Source organism: Prunus mume, linkage group LG1 (genome assembly GCF_029339155.1).
Source record: "Prunus mume cultivar Tortuosa linkage group LG1, ASM2933915v1, whole genome shotgun sequence".
Lineage (NCBI taxonomy): Eukaryota > Viridiplantae > Streptophyta > Magnoliopsida > Rosales > Rosaceae > Prunus > Prunus mume.
The window spans coordinates 27,404,769-27,418,924 of NC_142698.1; the positions used below are offsets into that span (position 1 = coordinate 27,404,769).

At 37.8% G+C, this 14,156-nt stretch overlaps 2 protein-coding genes across 2 annotated transcripts; both read right to left on the minus strand.

The window, feature by feature from the left end:
- Positions 1–512: 512 nt before the first annotated feature.
- LOC103325141 (uncharacterized) lies at positions 513–2,151 on the minus strand. The gene is made up of 2 exons (XM_008227282.2): positions 1,679–2,151; positions 513–1,464 (listed from the first exon to the last, which is right to left on the minus strand). The coding sequence occupies exons 1-2, from the start codon at positions 1,992–1,994 to the stop codon at positions 728–730; spliced, it is 1,053 nt and encodes a 350-aa protein (XP_008225504.2). The 5' UTR covers positions 1,995–2,151; the 3' UTR covers positions 513–727.
- A 2,313-nt stretch (positions 2,152–4,464) lies between these two features.
- Positions 4,465–5,974, minus strand: LOC103325398 (uncharacterized). The gene is made up of 2 exons (XM_016797358.2): positions 5,332–5,974; positions 4,465–5,216 (listed from the first exon to the last, which is right to left on the minus strand). The coding sequence occupies exons 1-2, from the start codon at positions 5,972–5,974 to the stop codon at positions 4,465–4,467; spliced, it is 1,395 nt and encodes a 464-aa protein (XP_016652844.2).
- Positions 5,975–14,156: the final 8,182 nt, after the last annotated feature.

The window sequence follows — 14,156 nt, forward strand, 5'->3', positions numbered from 1 at the left end:
TAAAATCATAAATATTAGATTCTAAACCCAAATCCTAAACACTTAGTCTTTTACCTAATCACAATATCGGCACAAGAAACATATGCATAAACTATTTAGTATACAAACCAGATGCCTATCTGTCCTGGATTGTTGTTCCTGCTAGATTGTGCTATAGATGAAGGCTTGGTAAGTTAGATGCAATTGAAGCCAGAACTTCAGGTTGAGAACGGGGTTTCTCAGATGCATGATTGGTTGGACTAGGGTCCTATGTGCTATAAACGGTTAAACGGGGCAGGTCATGGGTCATGTTATACCTATCCTTGTTCCATGAGGGTGGTGCCTTGGGGCCCCAAATTGGCGGGGAAGTTGTCACCCCTACAAGCAAGGTTAGTCACAATACATGATTACAATAGTTTAATACTCTATTTGCCTAGATGTATAGAAAAGAGTGCACAAATTTTGGTGACAAGCTGCAGTTTAGATAATAAAAATACTTAAGAAACACACTACTAAAAAGCTATAGATCAAAATGACTGGTGAACCACACTACATACATTGGAAGGAGAAAATGATGATATAGTAGCAAATGTCCTGGGCAAGCTTAATTTGCAGCCCTTATTTGTTTATTCATTAATTTCCAAGCCTGCAATATGCTTAATTAATTACCCAAAACCAGATACACACAAATATAAAATGAGCACAAAACAAGAAACAATATTTATTAATCTTTAAGTCTTGATCATTATCAGTACTGAGCAACTCCTCCAGTTGCTGCAAGCTCAGGTTGTCTTTGGAACCTGCACACCTTGCAGAGAGGAGAAAAGAGGGACGATGTTTGGTACTTGTCCTCCCCACCCATCATTGGCATTGGAACCCCAACCTTCACTGGACTAACATAACCTGGCCTGTAAGTCTTGCCTAAAACTCCCTCCACGAGATCAGATAAATTTGAAAATCTGAATTGTGTCTCCAGATGAGCAAAAGTATCATCAGCTGGTATTTGGTAGTTATGAACTCTGTTTTCCTCTTCTCCAATAGGCCTGACCTTTATGTCCATTTCCAGGAGACCAGCAACTGTAACTCTTACGTAATTTGTGTCATCGGTTCTTTCAACTATCACCTCTCTGTCTTCGCCATTCGTCCTCCATTCCGCATCTCCATCGGCGGGGATGGTTACTGCCTCACCATCCCACTTTACCATGAGAGCATCAACTTTGTCATCCCACTTTGAGACCCTCTTTGCTGCAATAACAAGGGTGTGAGTGTCAAACATCACTGCCAGGGCCTGAACCCATGTGAAATCACGGGTCCTTCCTGCTGGTCGGGTCCCAATGAAGTGTGCGTTGATCTGGAGGTTTTTGTCTGAGACAATGGCAAAGTTTCCTCCCTTGGCTCCGTGGAAGTAGAACATTACACCGTCGCCACCAACAAACCTAGGATCGTAGCAGAGAGAGCCATATCCATTGCAGTTAGCTTTCCTATCTGCAGAAAGATCACGATCAAATCTTTAGTAATAGTCCCCAAATAAATATGATTTAGTCCTTTTGTTAGATACATGACATGCTATGCTGTCAGACCATCAATTTAGACCATACATTCAAATAAGAACCCCCATGATTAATAATTCTGATTCATAAATTATGTCATAGAGGAGTAAGTTTCCTCATATGATCTATTTCTTTGTGAAATGACTTACACTTGCAAGTAACTTCGCACTTGCTGCCGCAGTTGATGAAGCAACCCTTGTGTTTCTTGTTCTTCTTTGGCTTCCTCTGAGGGCATTCAGATGGACACACAAGGGTCTTGTAATAACAGGCCCCCTTTGCTTTGCAGAAACCTCGCTCCTCCCCTGATTCCAGTGGTGTCAATTCGTCGTAATGTGCCACAGCAGTGTCATCGGCTTCGTTGCCATTTCCACTGCCTGCCCCCATAACCAAGGCAGCTTCCATAGAAACAAGCACCACAAATAGAGCCGCAGCCACCAATATATGCGACATTGTTATTTTACCCATTTCTGGCTAAGCTAGTGTATGCTTCTCTTCTCCTTCTGTTGATTTGCTTGTGTTTTGAGCTGAAGGATAGATGGGAAGGTCAGGGTACAGAGAGAGAGATATAAGGGAGTGTTGAGGGATCCCAAGCCTTGGGATTCGGCTTGATGCTTGTGCACATTGCTTCTTCATGTAATCAAACAGCTTAGAACCAGCAATTTGTGCAATTATTTTATGATTTAAATGGGTTCATTTTTATTGACCAAATGGTTGTGAGTATATTTTATAGTTAGATGCCATACAAAACTTCACGATCAATGAATCTTTTATGAACCTTAAGCATTGGGATTAGCTTTGAGTTTGTGACTCAACACGCTTTTTCAGAATTGTAGGAACCTTCAAATATTCCTCGATTGCTTCATATTTGATGGTGTACATTAGCGTTTCCTGTCTTCTTTTTCAGTTCACATGAGCATTTCTTTCGGCTCTACCTCGAAGCAATATAATTTAGGGGAAATTGCTTGACTCCTGCAAAATATTACAATTTGCATGTGAAAGATGTAATAAAGATTTTTCAATGACAAACACCATTTGAGTATTGCGATCCATATCACATTTACCAATTACTTTGCTAGACTTATTTTTATCATATGTGGATTTACTTACATAAATGAAACCATATGAGTAATTGTGGCGAGTCTCGCACTCTTTAGATGACATGATTAATAAATATGGTACAAATTGTTTTATAAACATATACATATAATTTTATGAAGAGGGGTGTTTGCATTTGAGGATCTCTTTCAATATTGGGTAGAGAAAAGATAGACTTATTAGTTATAAAATCATATTTACCCTCTCGTCGCGCGCTCATGCGTGTCAATAAACTTTTTATTTTATCCTTAACTATAACGAATTTGTTGGACATAAAATCTTGTTTCCTTTTTGTTTTATAACTATTTGCATTTTAATATAGACTATGGTTTTAGGTATTTGTCCCCTTAAAATGAAATAGTTGTGTTTTGAAGATGTTTGGTTAAATGAGCACAATTTGCACTATCATAGATATGTTTTTATTTTCTTTTCCAAATCAATATGAAACCACTTAAAGACTGTTATCCCTCACTTAAGAAAAATTAAGTATTTAACGTAAAATGATTTTGTACGACTATACTGCCAATAGGTTATGTAAGACTACAGGACCTACTTAAATAATAAGGTCAACTGCAATCTGCTAGTTGTGTTGCCTTAACTCCTACGCTGTACTCAAAATTTATTATAGTTGACAAGAGCAACTTACGCTTCTTCTCTCAAGGGAAACCCTAAAAAATATTAGGATCATATGCAATGTAGTCAGGGATAGTGTACTAATTCAATCTCTTCAAACCGACCAAACCAACCCGGCTTAATTTCTTATTTCATAATGACATTTATAAAAGAGATTATAAAGAGAGTTACAATCGTTAAAAAGGACATTATGTTAGACATCAGGAGGTTTCTCAAACCAAGCATATTAGAGTCAACCGGTAAACTAAAACCGAGCTAGCTCATCGGGTGATCAACAACATTTGCACCAACCATTAACCCTCTGCAAAATTTCCTATATATCATCAATAAGCCACCCCACCAAGGAAGTATGCTTGTGTCTTTGAATAGCACATGTCAAATAAACCAAAACCTATCCGGTTTGAATTCTATCCGAACTTCTGATTAGATATAATTTGCTGATAATTTTTTTTCAATATTTTTCTCCCATTAAAAAAATATTGATCATGTTCAGTGTATGTGTATCCAATTTAATTGACACTGTCTAACTAAAAAACAAACAAATCCAATTGGCACTAGATTGAATGGAATTGGATGCTAATCCTAGCGTGATTAGATTGGATATATATATCGCAGAATTTGCAACTCAGTAAACATTGGATTCAGTTTTACTAGTTTCGAACTATAACGAATATCCCTAAATATTATTTGCACATGAAGTTTTCTTCAACACAGCAAAAGCACCAAGCTCACAAAGACAACAAAGCCAACAAGTTCTAAGAGACAAAATAAAACGGACAAAAGTCGCACAAACAATTACAAAGTCTACATCACCAAATTTTAGCATGATCTCAAACCAAGTCCACATAACCAAAACATCTTAAACTCTAAAACCACCTATATGTCTAAGTGAGCAGTATAGTCACCAGTTGAAATAGAGCTATGATCAAACCCATCACACCTAGCCTTGAAGAAAATGTAGAATATGGGGCGTATATGTGGAAATTTTAGTCTCCAACGACCCAATTAAGCATAATAACAAACGAATGTCCTAAATTAGCAAATGTCCTGGAAGCTTAATTTGCAGCAATTATTTGTATATTAATTTATTAATTTCATGAATACAATGCTAAAATGGTTAGTCAAAACCAGATACATACAATTGAAACATTTTTTATTTCTGAAAAAAAAATATTTAAAAAACCATGTTTAATTTTCTTGATCATTATCAGAAGAACTGAGCAACTCCTCCACTAGTGATTGCAAACTGATCAGATTGAGTAGCAGTTTGGAACCTGCAAACCTTGCAGAGAGTTGAAAAGAGGGATGGAGTTTGGTACTTGTCCTCTCCACCCATCATGGGCATTGGAACTCCAACCTTGACTGGACTAACATAGCCTGGCCTGTATGTCTTTCCCAAAACTCCTTCCACAAGATCAGATAAATTGGAAAATCTGAACTGTGTTTCCAAGTGAGCAAAAGTATCATCAGCTGGAATTTGGTACTTGTGAACCCTATTTTCCTCTTCTCCAATAGGCCTAACCTTTATGTCCATTTCTGCTAGCCCTGCCACTGTGACTCTTACATTATTCGTGTCACCGGTTCTTTCGATGATGACTTCCCTATCTTCACCGTTGGTCCTCCATTCGGCTTCTCCATCGGTAGGGATGTTAATGTCCTCACCATCCCATCTTACCATGAGAGCATCAACTTTGTCATCCCACTTTGAGACCCTCTTTGCTGCAATGACAAGAGTGTGTGTGTCAAACATGATTGAGAGGGCTTGAACCCATGTGAAATCCCGAGTTCTTCCAACTGGTCGAGTCCCGATGAAGTGTGCATTGATTTGGAGGTTTTCGTCCGAAACAATGGCAAAGTTTCCTCCCTTGGATCCGTGGAAGTAGAACATGACACCATCTCCACCAACAAACCTTGGATCATAGCAGAGAGAGCCATATCCATTGCAGTTGGCTTTCCTATCTGCCAAAAGAACAAGGAACTAAGTATTAGAAAAGTTTCAAATATATATGTTGATCTATACAATTGTATATATAAACACAGATTAATTGAAAACAAAATGGGTGAAATGGCTTACACTTGCAAGTGACTTCACACTTGTTGCTGCAGTTAACGAAACAACCCTTTTGTTTCTTGTTTTTCTTGGGCTTTCTGTGAGGGCATTCTGCTGGACACACAAGGGTCTTGTAATAACAGGCCGTATATGCTTTGCATTGACATTGCTCTTGTCCCGATGATAGTGGTGGCAATACGTCGTAGTTTGTAATATCCTTACTGTTCACATTGACATTGCCATTTCCATTACCGTTACCATTGCCACTGCCAGTGTTGCCGTTGCCATTACCGTTACCGTTGCCACTGCTGGTGTTGCCATTTCCATTTCCATTTCCATTTCCATTGCCATTGCTGGTGTTGCCATTCCCGTTCCCACTGCCATTTCCACTACCGGTGTTGCCATTTCCATTTGCATTTCCATTGCCACTGCCGGTATTGCCATTTCCATTTGAGTTTCCATTGCCACTGCCGGTGTTGCCATTTCCATTTGCATTACCATTGCCACTGCCTTTGTTGCCATTTCCATTCGCATTTCCATTGCCACTCCCTTCGTTTCCATTGCCATTCGCATTTCCATTGCCTTGCCCAAAAACAATGGAGGCTTCCATGGAAATGAGAACTACAAATAGAGCCACCAATACATATGACACTCTAATTTTCGCCATTTTCTAGCTACTGTATATGTTTATATCCTCTATCCTTCTATTGATTTTCTTGTTTGTGAGCAGGAAGGATAGATAATGGAATGGGAAGGGTTCCAAATGCATATAAATAAGGGAATATTGGTGGGGGAAACCAGACCTCCACCTATTATTTTACAAATTTTATTGGAACTGTTTTGACCAAATGGTAGCTGACTACATTTTTATTAGATACGCATTAGAAAACTTCTATAAACAGTATACCTTTTTAAGAGCCTAAAGCATTGGTGTACTTTTTGGATTTGAATTGCATTTTGTATAATACTTCATCATTTCTTATGGCTGCCTCAAAGTGATTCAACGGATCAAAGTTCAATTTGCATGGAAGATTGATTAAAAGTTGTGCAACAAAAAACACCACCTTTCTATCCTTCACCTTATTGTCATCTCTATGACCTAAATGTTCTCAATTAATATTTATGGTCAAACAATCTCATAAACATTATTCCACATCCATTTTTGCTCCGTGGATGTGCAAAAACACTTTCTTTCTTTTTTTGAATTTGAGGAATAACTTTATTTATTTATTTATTGATTCATAAGTAATGTAACTCTCGTTTATATAAAGATTTGAACTCATAACCTTCTCTTACAAAGTAGAGCCCAAATAATGCTCCACCAAATTATCATCAACATAACTTAAACCTTACAATTTGAGGATTGACTCAAAACTTAGATAATGGATTGATGAGTGTGGTACATGAGTTGCCTAAAGTAGACAAAGTTTGGGATCAAAGATAAAAACTCTTGGCGAGCTATTGCCACATACAAATGTTTGTTTTTTTTTTTTTTTTTTTTTTGTCGTTTCTGCAAACTTAAATGTGAAATAACTTTAGACGACTGTTATCAAATACCACCTATCCAACCCACTACTCCACGTTCCCCGTCAACAAAGATGCTTCTTAAGCCCTAGAAATGCTTGGTTTACAATCACATGACAAGATTAATTGATTGGACCTTAACGTAAACATGATTCTGGTGGTAAGCTGTTATGTATGATTGCAGATCCTTAAAGACGTCACTTGAAATCTAATTGAACCACCTTTGTGACGCAGCATGATAATACGAAAGGCAATCAAACTATTAGCCAAAGAAAACCAAAGCCTAGAATCCACCAGAATTGAGAAAACCTGAATTTTATTGAATGATAATAGGGATAACAACCCCTTAGCCAACGTTTGTTTAAATACTACCTCAAGTTCCTAGAAACCCTAGGAATCCAAAAAGGAAATAAAAGGAAAATAATAAAAAAAATCCAAAAACTAGCTCAAAAATTAAAATGCTATGTTGGGCTACTAAACGACGCCCAACGCTTGAAAAATCTCATACATCATGGCAAAACAATGAGTTTGACTCATAACACCATTCTATTCGAAATGACCGGTCATGGGCCTGATTTTGAGCTTGGGACCCAAACTTACAGCTTTCCAATTTTTCCCTTGCACGCATGACACTTCAGCTACTCTTCAAGTGCTTCCGTCATCTGTTCTACATCATTGTGGTTAAGATTAAATAACTTAAATAAGTGAGTCTTAGTTTTTTTTTTTAAATAAATAAAAAAGTTAAAAAAATTGAATTAATTTTAGAATTCACTCTTTTTAGAATCTCGTAACAAAATAAGGTATACGAAAAAACAACAAAAAATCCTTTGTTTAGGTTTACAAAGGAAATGCCAAATATTTAGGTAAGATTTTTAAGATGAACATGTTGAGAATGAGCTCTCTATGTTCCCTACATACCTTGCATCATAAAAATGTTGCTTGCTAAATGAGTCCTAAGAAAGTCTTGGAATGTCTAAAGTATGATAGGTTAGCTAGGAAGAACGTTATGGGTGGGGCTTGTGTAATCCATGGAGGAAATCACGATGTATTAGAGATTTATCCCACAGTGGATTGTTTGTGATGGATTAAGTTATGTGATTTTTCCATTTCGAGTTTTCGACATAAAAAATCTTTGTGGTGATTGTTACTCTTGTTCTTGGTTTGCCAAGTTGAACTTCTTTATTCACAAGTGAAATTTTACATAAAGCTATTCAAACCCCGCAACTCTCTAGGACCACGAAATCTCAAGCCAGCAAAGCTACTTTGTCTACCATTTATATGTTACCCTTCTACTTCTGTTTTCCTTTACTTTACAAACAAAAGTCACAAGTTTTCTTTCAACCTCCCATATAATATAAAGAGTTATTTCAAGTACAACGAAATGATACAAGATGAAATTCTTCAGGTTACCCTATGTGGTGAGGGTTAGGGGTAATAGGCTTAAGTTAGCTAGATTCCATTCCTCCAATATAACAACACCCACACTCCCCCCACTCTGTCCGCGAAAAAAAAAACTACAAGATGCAATGGAAAGAAATAATATAAGACAGAAAAATAATTAAGAAAATAAATGAACCAATCTGTGGTGTGGTAAGAGAGTGCTTCTCACTCAAAATTCTAGAGAAGCTATACTTGGATTTGGGGCAGTTGGCTTGCCAAGATCTCACAGTTTCGTATTGGAACCAGATTCTATGGAGGCGGTGGCTTCTGGGGATTTGCAGAAAAGTCGTGCATGGCCAATGACCTAGGAGGTGATTGATGCTTGTGGGTCAAAAAGGTTAGCTCATGTGCTTCTCCTTTGCCCTATCCCCTTCAGTTTCTGCTGTGAATATTGTTTGAGTTTGTTAGTGCAGGAGTGTTTTTGGTTTTTACGTTTTATTTTATAGCTTTTGTTGCATATATTCAAACTTGCAACATGGAAGAACCATGAGTGGCCTCCCAATTTCTTTTTGTATCTTACCATACTCTCAATTTGAATTCTTATCAGGTGACTCTTGTTAAGGGCAATTATAGTGAGCAAAAATAGTCAAAATTTGGACCGAAAGAATAGCTTTTTTCTTCTTCGTATAAATCAAAAATATATTTCCATAAGAAAAAAAATTAATGTTTAATTTGTTAAAAGTATGACAGCTTTTGCGGCCTGTGTTGTTCAATTGTTTGATGTCAATGATTTGATGATCCATCTTTAATTAGTACGGGATCTAAACTACATGAGGGGGGTTTCTCAATAATTCATAAGGTTTCAAACTTACCAGTAACTACGACCATGTTGGCTGATGGTCCATTATTCCTTAATTTGCTCCTCATTTGTTATTCAAATTCAACATATGCTGCTTAAATAGTTACCCAGAACCAGATCATATTAAAAACACTTTATTATGAAACAATTTAAAAAAAACGAAGTTTGTTCCACTATAAAAAGATGTAATTGCCCCTGCAGATTGAGTAGTAGTTTGGAACCTGCACACCTTGGAAGGGTGAGAAGAGTGAAGTTTTGTACGTCTCCCCAAATGGCATTGGAACCTCTCTTCATGGACTATCTAGAAGCCACTGTAAGTCTTTCCCAAAACTCCTTCCACAAGAGCAAACAGATTGGAATGAGAATTGTGTTTCCATTTCTCACAAACCTTTCTTCTTTTTCTCCAGCCACCATATTCTTTCTCTCTCTTAGGTTTGCAAAATTATCACATTTCGACACAAGGCTCCAACCACCACACACGGCTCCGGCCACCCGGTTTTCCTTGAAACACCCTACCTAACTTAGGCATCGGAGGGCCTTTGGCCAACACCGGGTGTGGTCCTTTTACCCGATTTGTTTTGCAGGAAGAAAGAGAAGTGGAGAAGACGAAAGAATCTTAGACGAATATTTTAGTGGGACGAAATTTGCTCCCACAGTTAGCACAATCGAGTTCATTAATAAAGAGTTTTATTTGTAGCACATTTACTAACTAATTACTCGTCACTTCTTTATTAAAGGGAATTAGTAACACATGATCAATAATGTAACCCCAATAGTTTTATTGTGAGTCAAATCATTGCAGAAACCATGCGTACGATATCTATCATTCTTGAGACAGCAAATTAAAGTGACTTAGAAGGCTTACCCTTGCAAGTGACTTCACAGCTGCTACCGCACCGCAATTAACAAAGCAACCCTTTTCTTTATAGTTGTTTTTGGGCTTTCTTTGAGGGCATTCTGGTTGGCATACGAGGGTCTTGTAGAAACAAGCCCCTAGTGCTTTGCACTGACATCGCTCTTGTCCGGATTCTAGTGGTGGCAATACGTCGTAGTTTGTACTATCACTAACTCCATTGCCGCTATTGCCATTTCCGTTGCCGTTGCCATTACCATTTCGTTGCCTTTACCATTTCCGTTGCCGTTACCATTTCCATTCCGTTGCCATTACCGTTGCCACTGCGGTGTTGCAGTTCCATTCCCATTGCCGTTTCCATTGCCACTGCTAGTATTGCCATTACCATTCCCATTTCCATTGCCACTGCCACCGTTCCCATTTCCATTCCATTTCCATTGCCACGTTCCCATTGCCATTGCCATTCCCATTCCCATTTCCACTGCCTTGGCCCAAGACAAAGGTGGCTTCCATGGCAACGAGCACCACAAAGAGAGCCACCAATATATGTGACAACTCTTATTTTAGCCATTTCTAGCTATTGTTTGTTTATCTTCTCCTTCTAGGTGATGGACTAATAATTGGCTCTGAAGAGGAATGAGATAGATGTGAAGTCCAAGGACGTTCGACGGGGTATATAAGGGATAACTGAGGATTACATCAGGCGTTGGGCTATTATTTTATAGCTTTATTTGGAGACTTCATTGGTTTTGAACAAATGGATTAGATAGATACCCATGCACAACATCCTTTTTTAAGCACCTGAAGCTTCGGTATTTAGCTTGAGTTTGTAGTGACGACAATTGGCACTACTTTTTAGGATTGTAGTAACCCTCAAATCATGCAGGCTTCAAATTTTAGTGGTGTGTATTTTGCATAGCACATCATCATATCTTGTGGCTACCTTAAAATGCTTCAACCAAATATTGCAATCTGCGTGCGTACATGCATGGAAGATCCATTAAAACCAAACACCAATTAATCTATATCTTGTTGGCAAGTCCTCACTTAGTTAGGATTTTGGTTCCTTATTTCATTAGATTTTTGGTTACTTACCAATTATTATTTAGTCCTATTGTAATAGAGATTTACTTCCTATTGTAATTTAGATATATTTCCTATTTTATTTAGAGTTAACATATCTTTGTACTTGTATAAATACCTCAATATTGGAGAAGAATAATAATATGAGCCTATCTTAGCATATCTGAATATTTGTCCCTACTTTGTTTGACATGGTATCAGAGTCAGGTTCCTAACATGTGATAACCTCTACCAAATTGAGAGTCATTGGCACTCCTCATTCCTAACCCATCATGGGTCCTTCATCTTGTATAGTCATCTTCTTTTGTTCATCCTCTCATATGTGTTTTCACCGGACCTAGCCTTCACATGCTTCTTTGCTACTGTTCCAAAAATATTATTTTTCATCTTTGTATGCCAGATGGTCTTTCTTGATGTCCTCAGCTTCTCTATCTTTGAAACTTCATAACAAGTCTCTTTACTCCGTGAGCCTCGTCACCGCTCACCAAGCTTTCCTTTGACTATTCTGCCGGTCTCTGTCTTCTTCAGCTACTTTCTTGAGTTGCCTTTCCTCTTCTCAGTTTTGAGCACCCTTTCTCTGTTTCTCTCTTTGCTCTATTTAGCTCTCTTTTATTTATGTTTATCTCTTTTGTTTGTCTATGCCCAATGATTGGTGTTTGTTGTGTTCTTTCCTCACGCCATCGCTCCATCTCTGTCACTCTAGCCTTTCCCATTGGGTGTTTATTATTTATTTTTCTATCTCCTTCCCTTTTACCCTTATACTTATTTCTTTCTACCTTTGGCCCCTTTCCAATATTCATCCCTTTCTCTGTCTGTCTATTTCCTCACAGACACCTTCCTTTGTCATTATTTTCCTTCAATCACAACATTATTCTCTCTTTTTTTTCCGTTCTAGCACCTCACTTTCTTCCACTAGTTTCTTTTTAAAAATTGTCACATGCAATTTCTCATGCTTTACTTTTTAATATCTTTAGTTTCTTCCTCCTTTGATCTACCGATGTGGTTTCCCCTACTATGTAGCCGAACTCTTTTCATGTTCTCTCTATTTCTCATCTTTCTTTTACCAACTTTTTCCATTTTGTTGTTCTCTCACTGCATTATCTCTCGCTTTCACAGCTCCCTTATATAATATTGCTTCCCTTTGATGGGCACTCTATCTATTCTTATTCCACACATGAAGGGTTTCTTTTTTCGGTGTCCTTTGCTCTAATTCCCGTTTGAGCACCTTATCTTTGTCTTTGTCTCTGTTCATGATTTGCTAGGTTTCCTCCCTCACTATTCTCATTTTCTGAAGTTTTTTCTTCATGGGACAGCAGTATGCTACCACATTCCCCTCTTGCATTTGTTTCTGCCACTAGACTGGCATGTTTGAGTCTTTTTACTATTATTTCAATTTCTCTTCTTCTAAATCTCGACCCTTTACCAGTGTCGGATTTGATGGGGAGATAGATGCAACTTTATTTGGGAGTTGCAACTTTATTTATCGGTGTTGCTTTCTCCAAATCTCGACTCTCATACATCATCGGATTTGAGGGGGAGTGACATCGCTGCTCATCTATTATGCTGCAATTCAGCTACCTATCTGCCATGGTTGATTCTTCTACATCCGAGCGTTAGTCGCTTCTGTTTCTTAAGTGCCACTTTTCTTATGGTTTCAATGACCCATTCTCTTGGGGGAGATGGGAAGTGAAGAGAAGTTGTCTCTGCAATAATGGAAGTATTTGTCATTGTTATTGCTGCTAACTACTATGTCATTTGGTGCGATCGTTGCTCATACTTGTTAGATCTCTTCTTTGAAGACAATGTTATTGCTCCTGCCTATTATGACTCTTGGGGACAGTGTTGATTACTATTAATGATGCCTGTTATGTCCATGCCTTATTGCTCTTGCTGGTTGCAGTCCCTTGTATTGCTTTGTTGGTACGATTTATTGCTCCTGTTATGGTGCCGTATTGTTGCTTATGTCTTTGTTGGTGTGTTTCCGTTGTGGTCATGCCTGTTGACTTTGCCTTTGCTCTTGACTATTTTTGCCTTACCTTATACTTTTTTAGGTTTGGCTTTACCTTGCCTTACCCTATTTTTTAAGGTTTGTGTTCTGCCTTGCCGTGCTCAGGGTTTCTGTATTCGCCTTACCTATTGCGTGCTCACAGGGTGTCCGTGTTCCGCCTTATCTACTGCCGTGCTCACAGGGTTTCTGTGTTCTACTTTTATGTGTTCTTCTATATGCCCTATTTTTTAGGGTTTGCTCTTGTGTTTTCGTTGCGAACTTTGCTTTAGCTTGTCACTTGTTTCACTCGTGGTTGATGAAAAGACCTTCTCTACAATTGGTGCTTCTCAAGTATGGTGTTCTGTGACTCGCTTGTCAAGTTGGGCGTGCGAAATATCTTTGCCCAACTTGAGGGGGAGTGTTGGTGAGTCCTTACTTAGTTAGGATTTTGGTTCCTTATTTCATTAGATTTTTGTTACTTACCAATTATTATTTAGTCCTATTGTAATAGAGATTTACTTCCTATTGTAATTTAGATATTTTTCCTATTTTATTTAGAGTTAACATATCTTTGTACTTGTATAAATACTTCAATATTGGAGAAGAAGAAGAATATGAGCCTATCTTAGCATAACTGAATATTTGCCCTACTTTGTTTGACATATCCTTCACCTTATGACCTAAATATACATTTACCTTGACATTTGTAGGAGGAATTTTTATTCTTCTGCCGGATTCTGTGCATACTCTCGTAGTATATGCATATATCATAAGACCTGTCATACGCAGTATATTATGCGTATGGTGCCTGCCTCAATTCTTGTGAGAATCCAACGAAGTATGAGAAGCTTACCAAGGCAGTTTCATTTTGAAGAATAAGGGTTTTTTTCTTCCTTTTGTGAATTTGGAGGGTGGGTTAGCCTTAGCGACTCGGTCCCTAGTGGTATTTTTGGGTAAAAATTCAAAATCTCGCATGAACAACATACAGATTCAAATGTTAAAATTATGAAATTCAATCATAGTATATACACATATACAATGTATATAACAATATTTTTATAGAAAAATCCGTATATATTTTACAGGTATAATACTCCACCGCTACAAACTCTGCAGTAGTTTATTATACCCAACTAGTAAAATACTCAAAGCTAGTCCTACGC

What these genes read in the sequence shown, in the direction of transcription:
- LOC103325398 (XM_016797358.2), bottom strand. Translation starts at nt 5,974, where the DNA reads ATGGCGAAAATTAGAGTGTCATATGTATTGGTGGCTCTATTTGTAGTT. An exon ending in GTGTGAAGTCACTTGCAAGT is followed by an intron (nt 5,217 to 5,331) that starts GTAAGCCATTTC and finishes TTCTTTTGGCAG; the next exon opens with ATAGGAAAGCCAACTGCAAT.
- LOC103325141 (XM_008227282.2), bottom strand. Translation starts at nt 1,994, where the DNA reads ATGGGTAAAATAACAATGTCGCATATATTGGTGGCTGCGGCTCTATTT. An exon ending in GTGCGAAGTTACTTGCAAGT is followed by an intron (nt 1,465 to 1,678) that starts GTAAGTCATTTC and finishes ATCTTTCTGCAG; the next exon opens with ATAGGAAAGCTAACTGCAAT.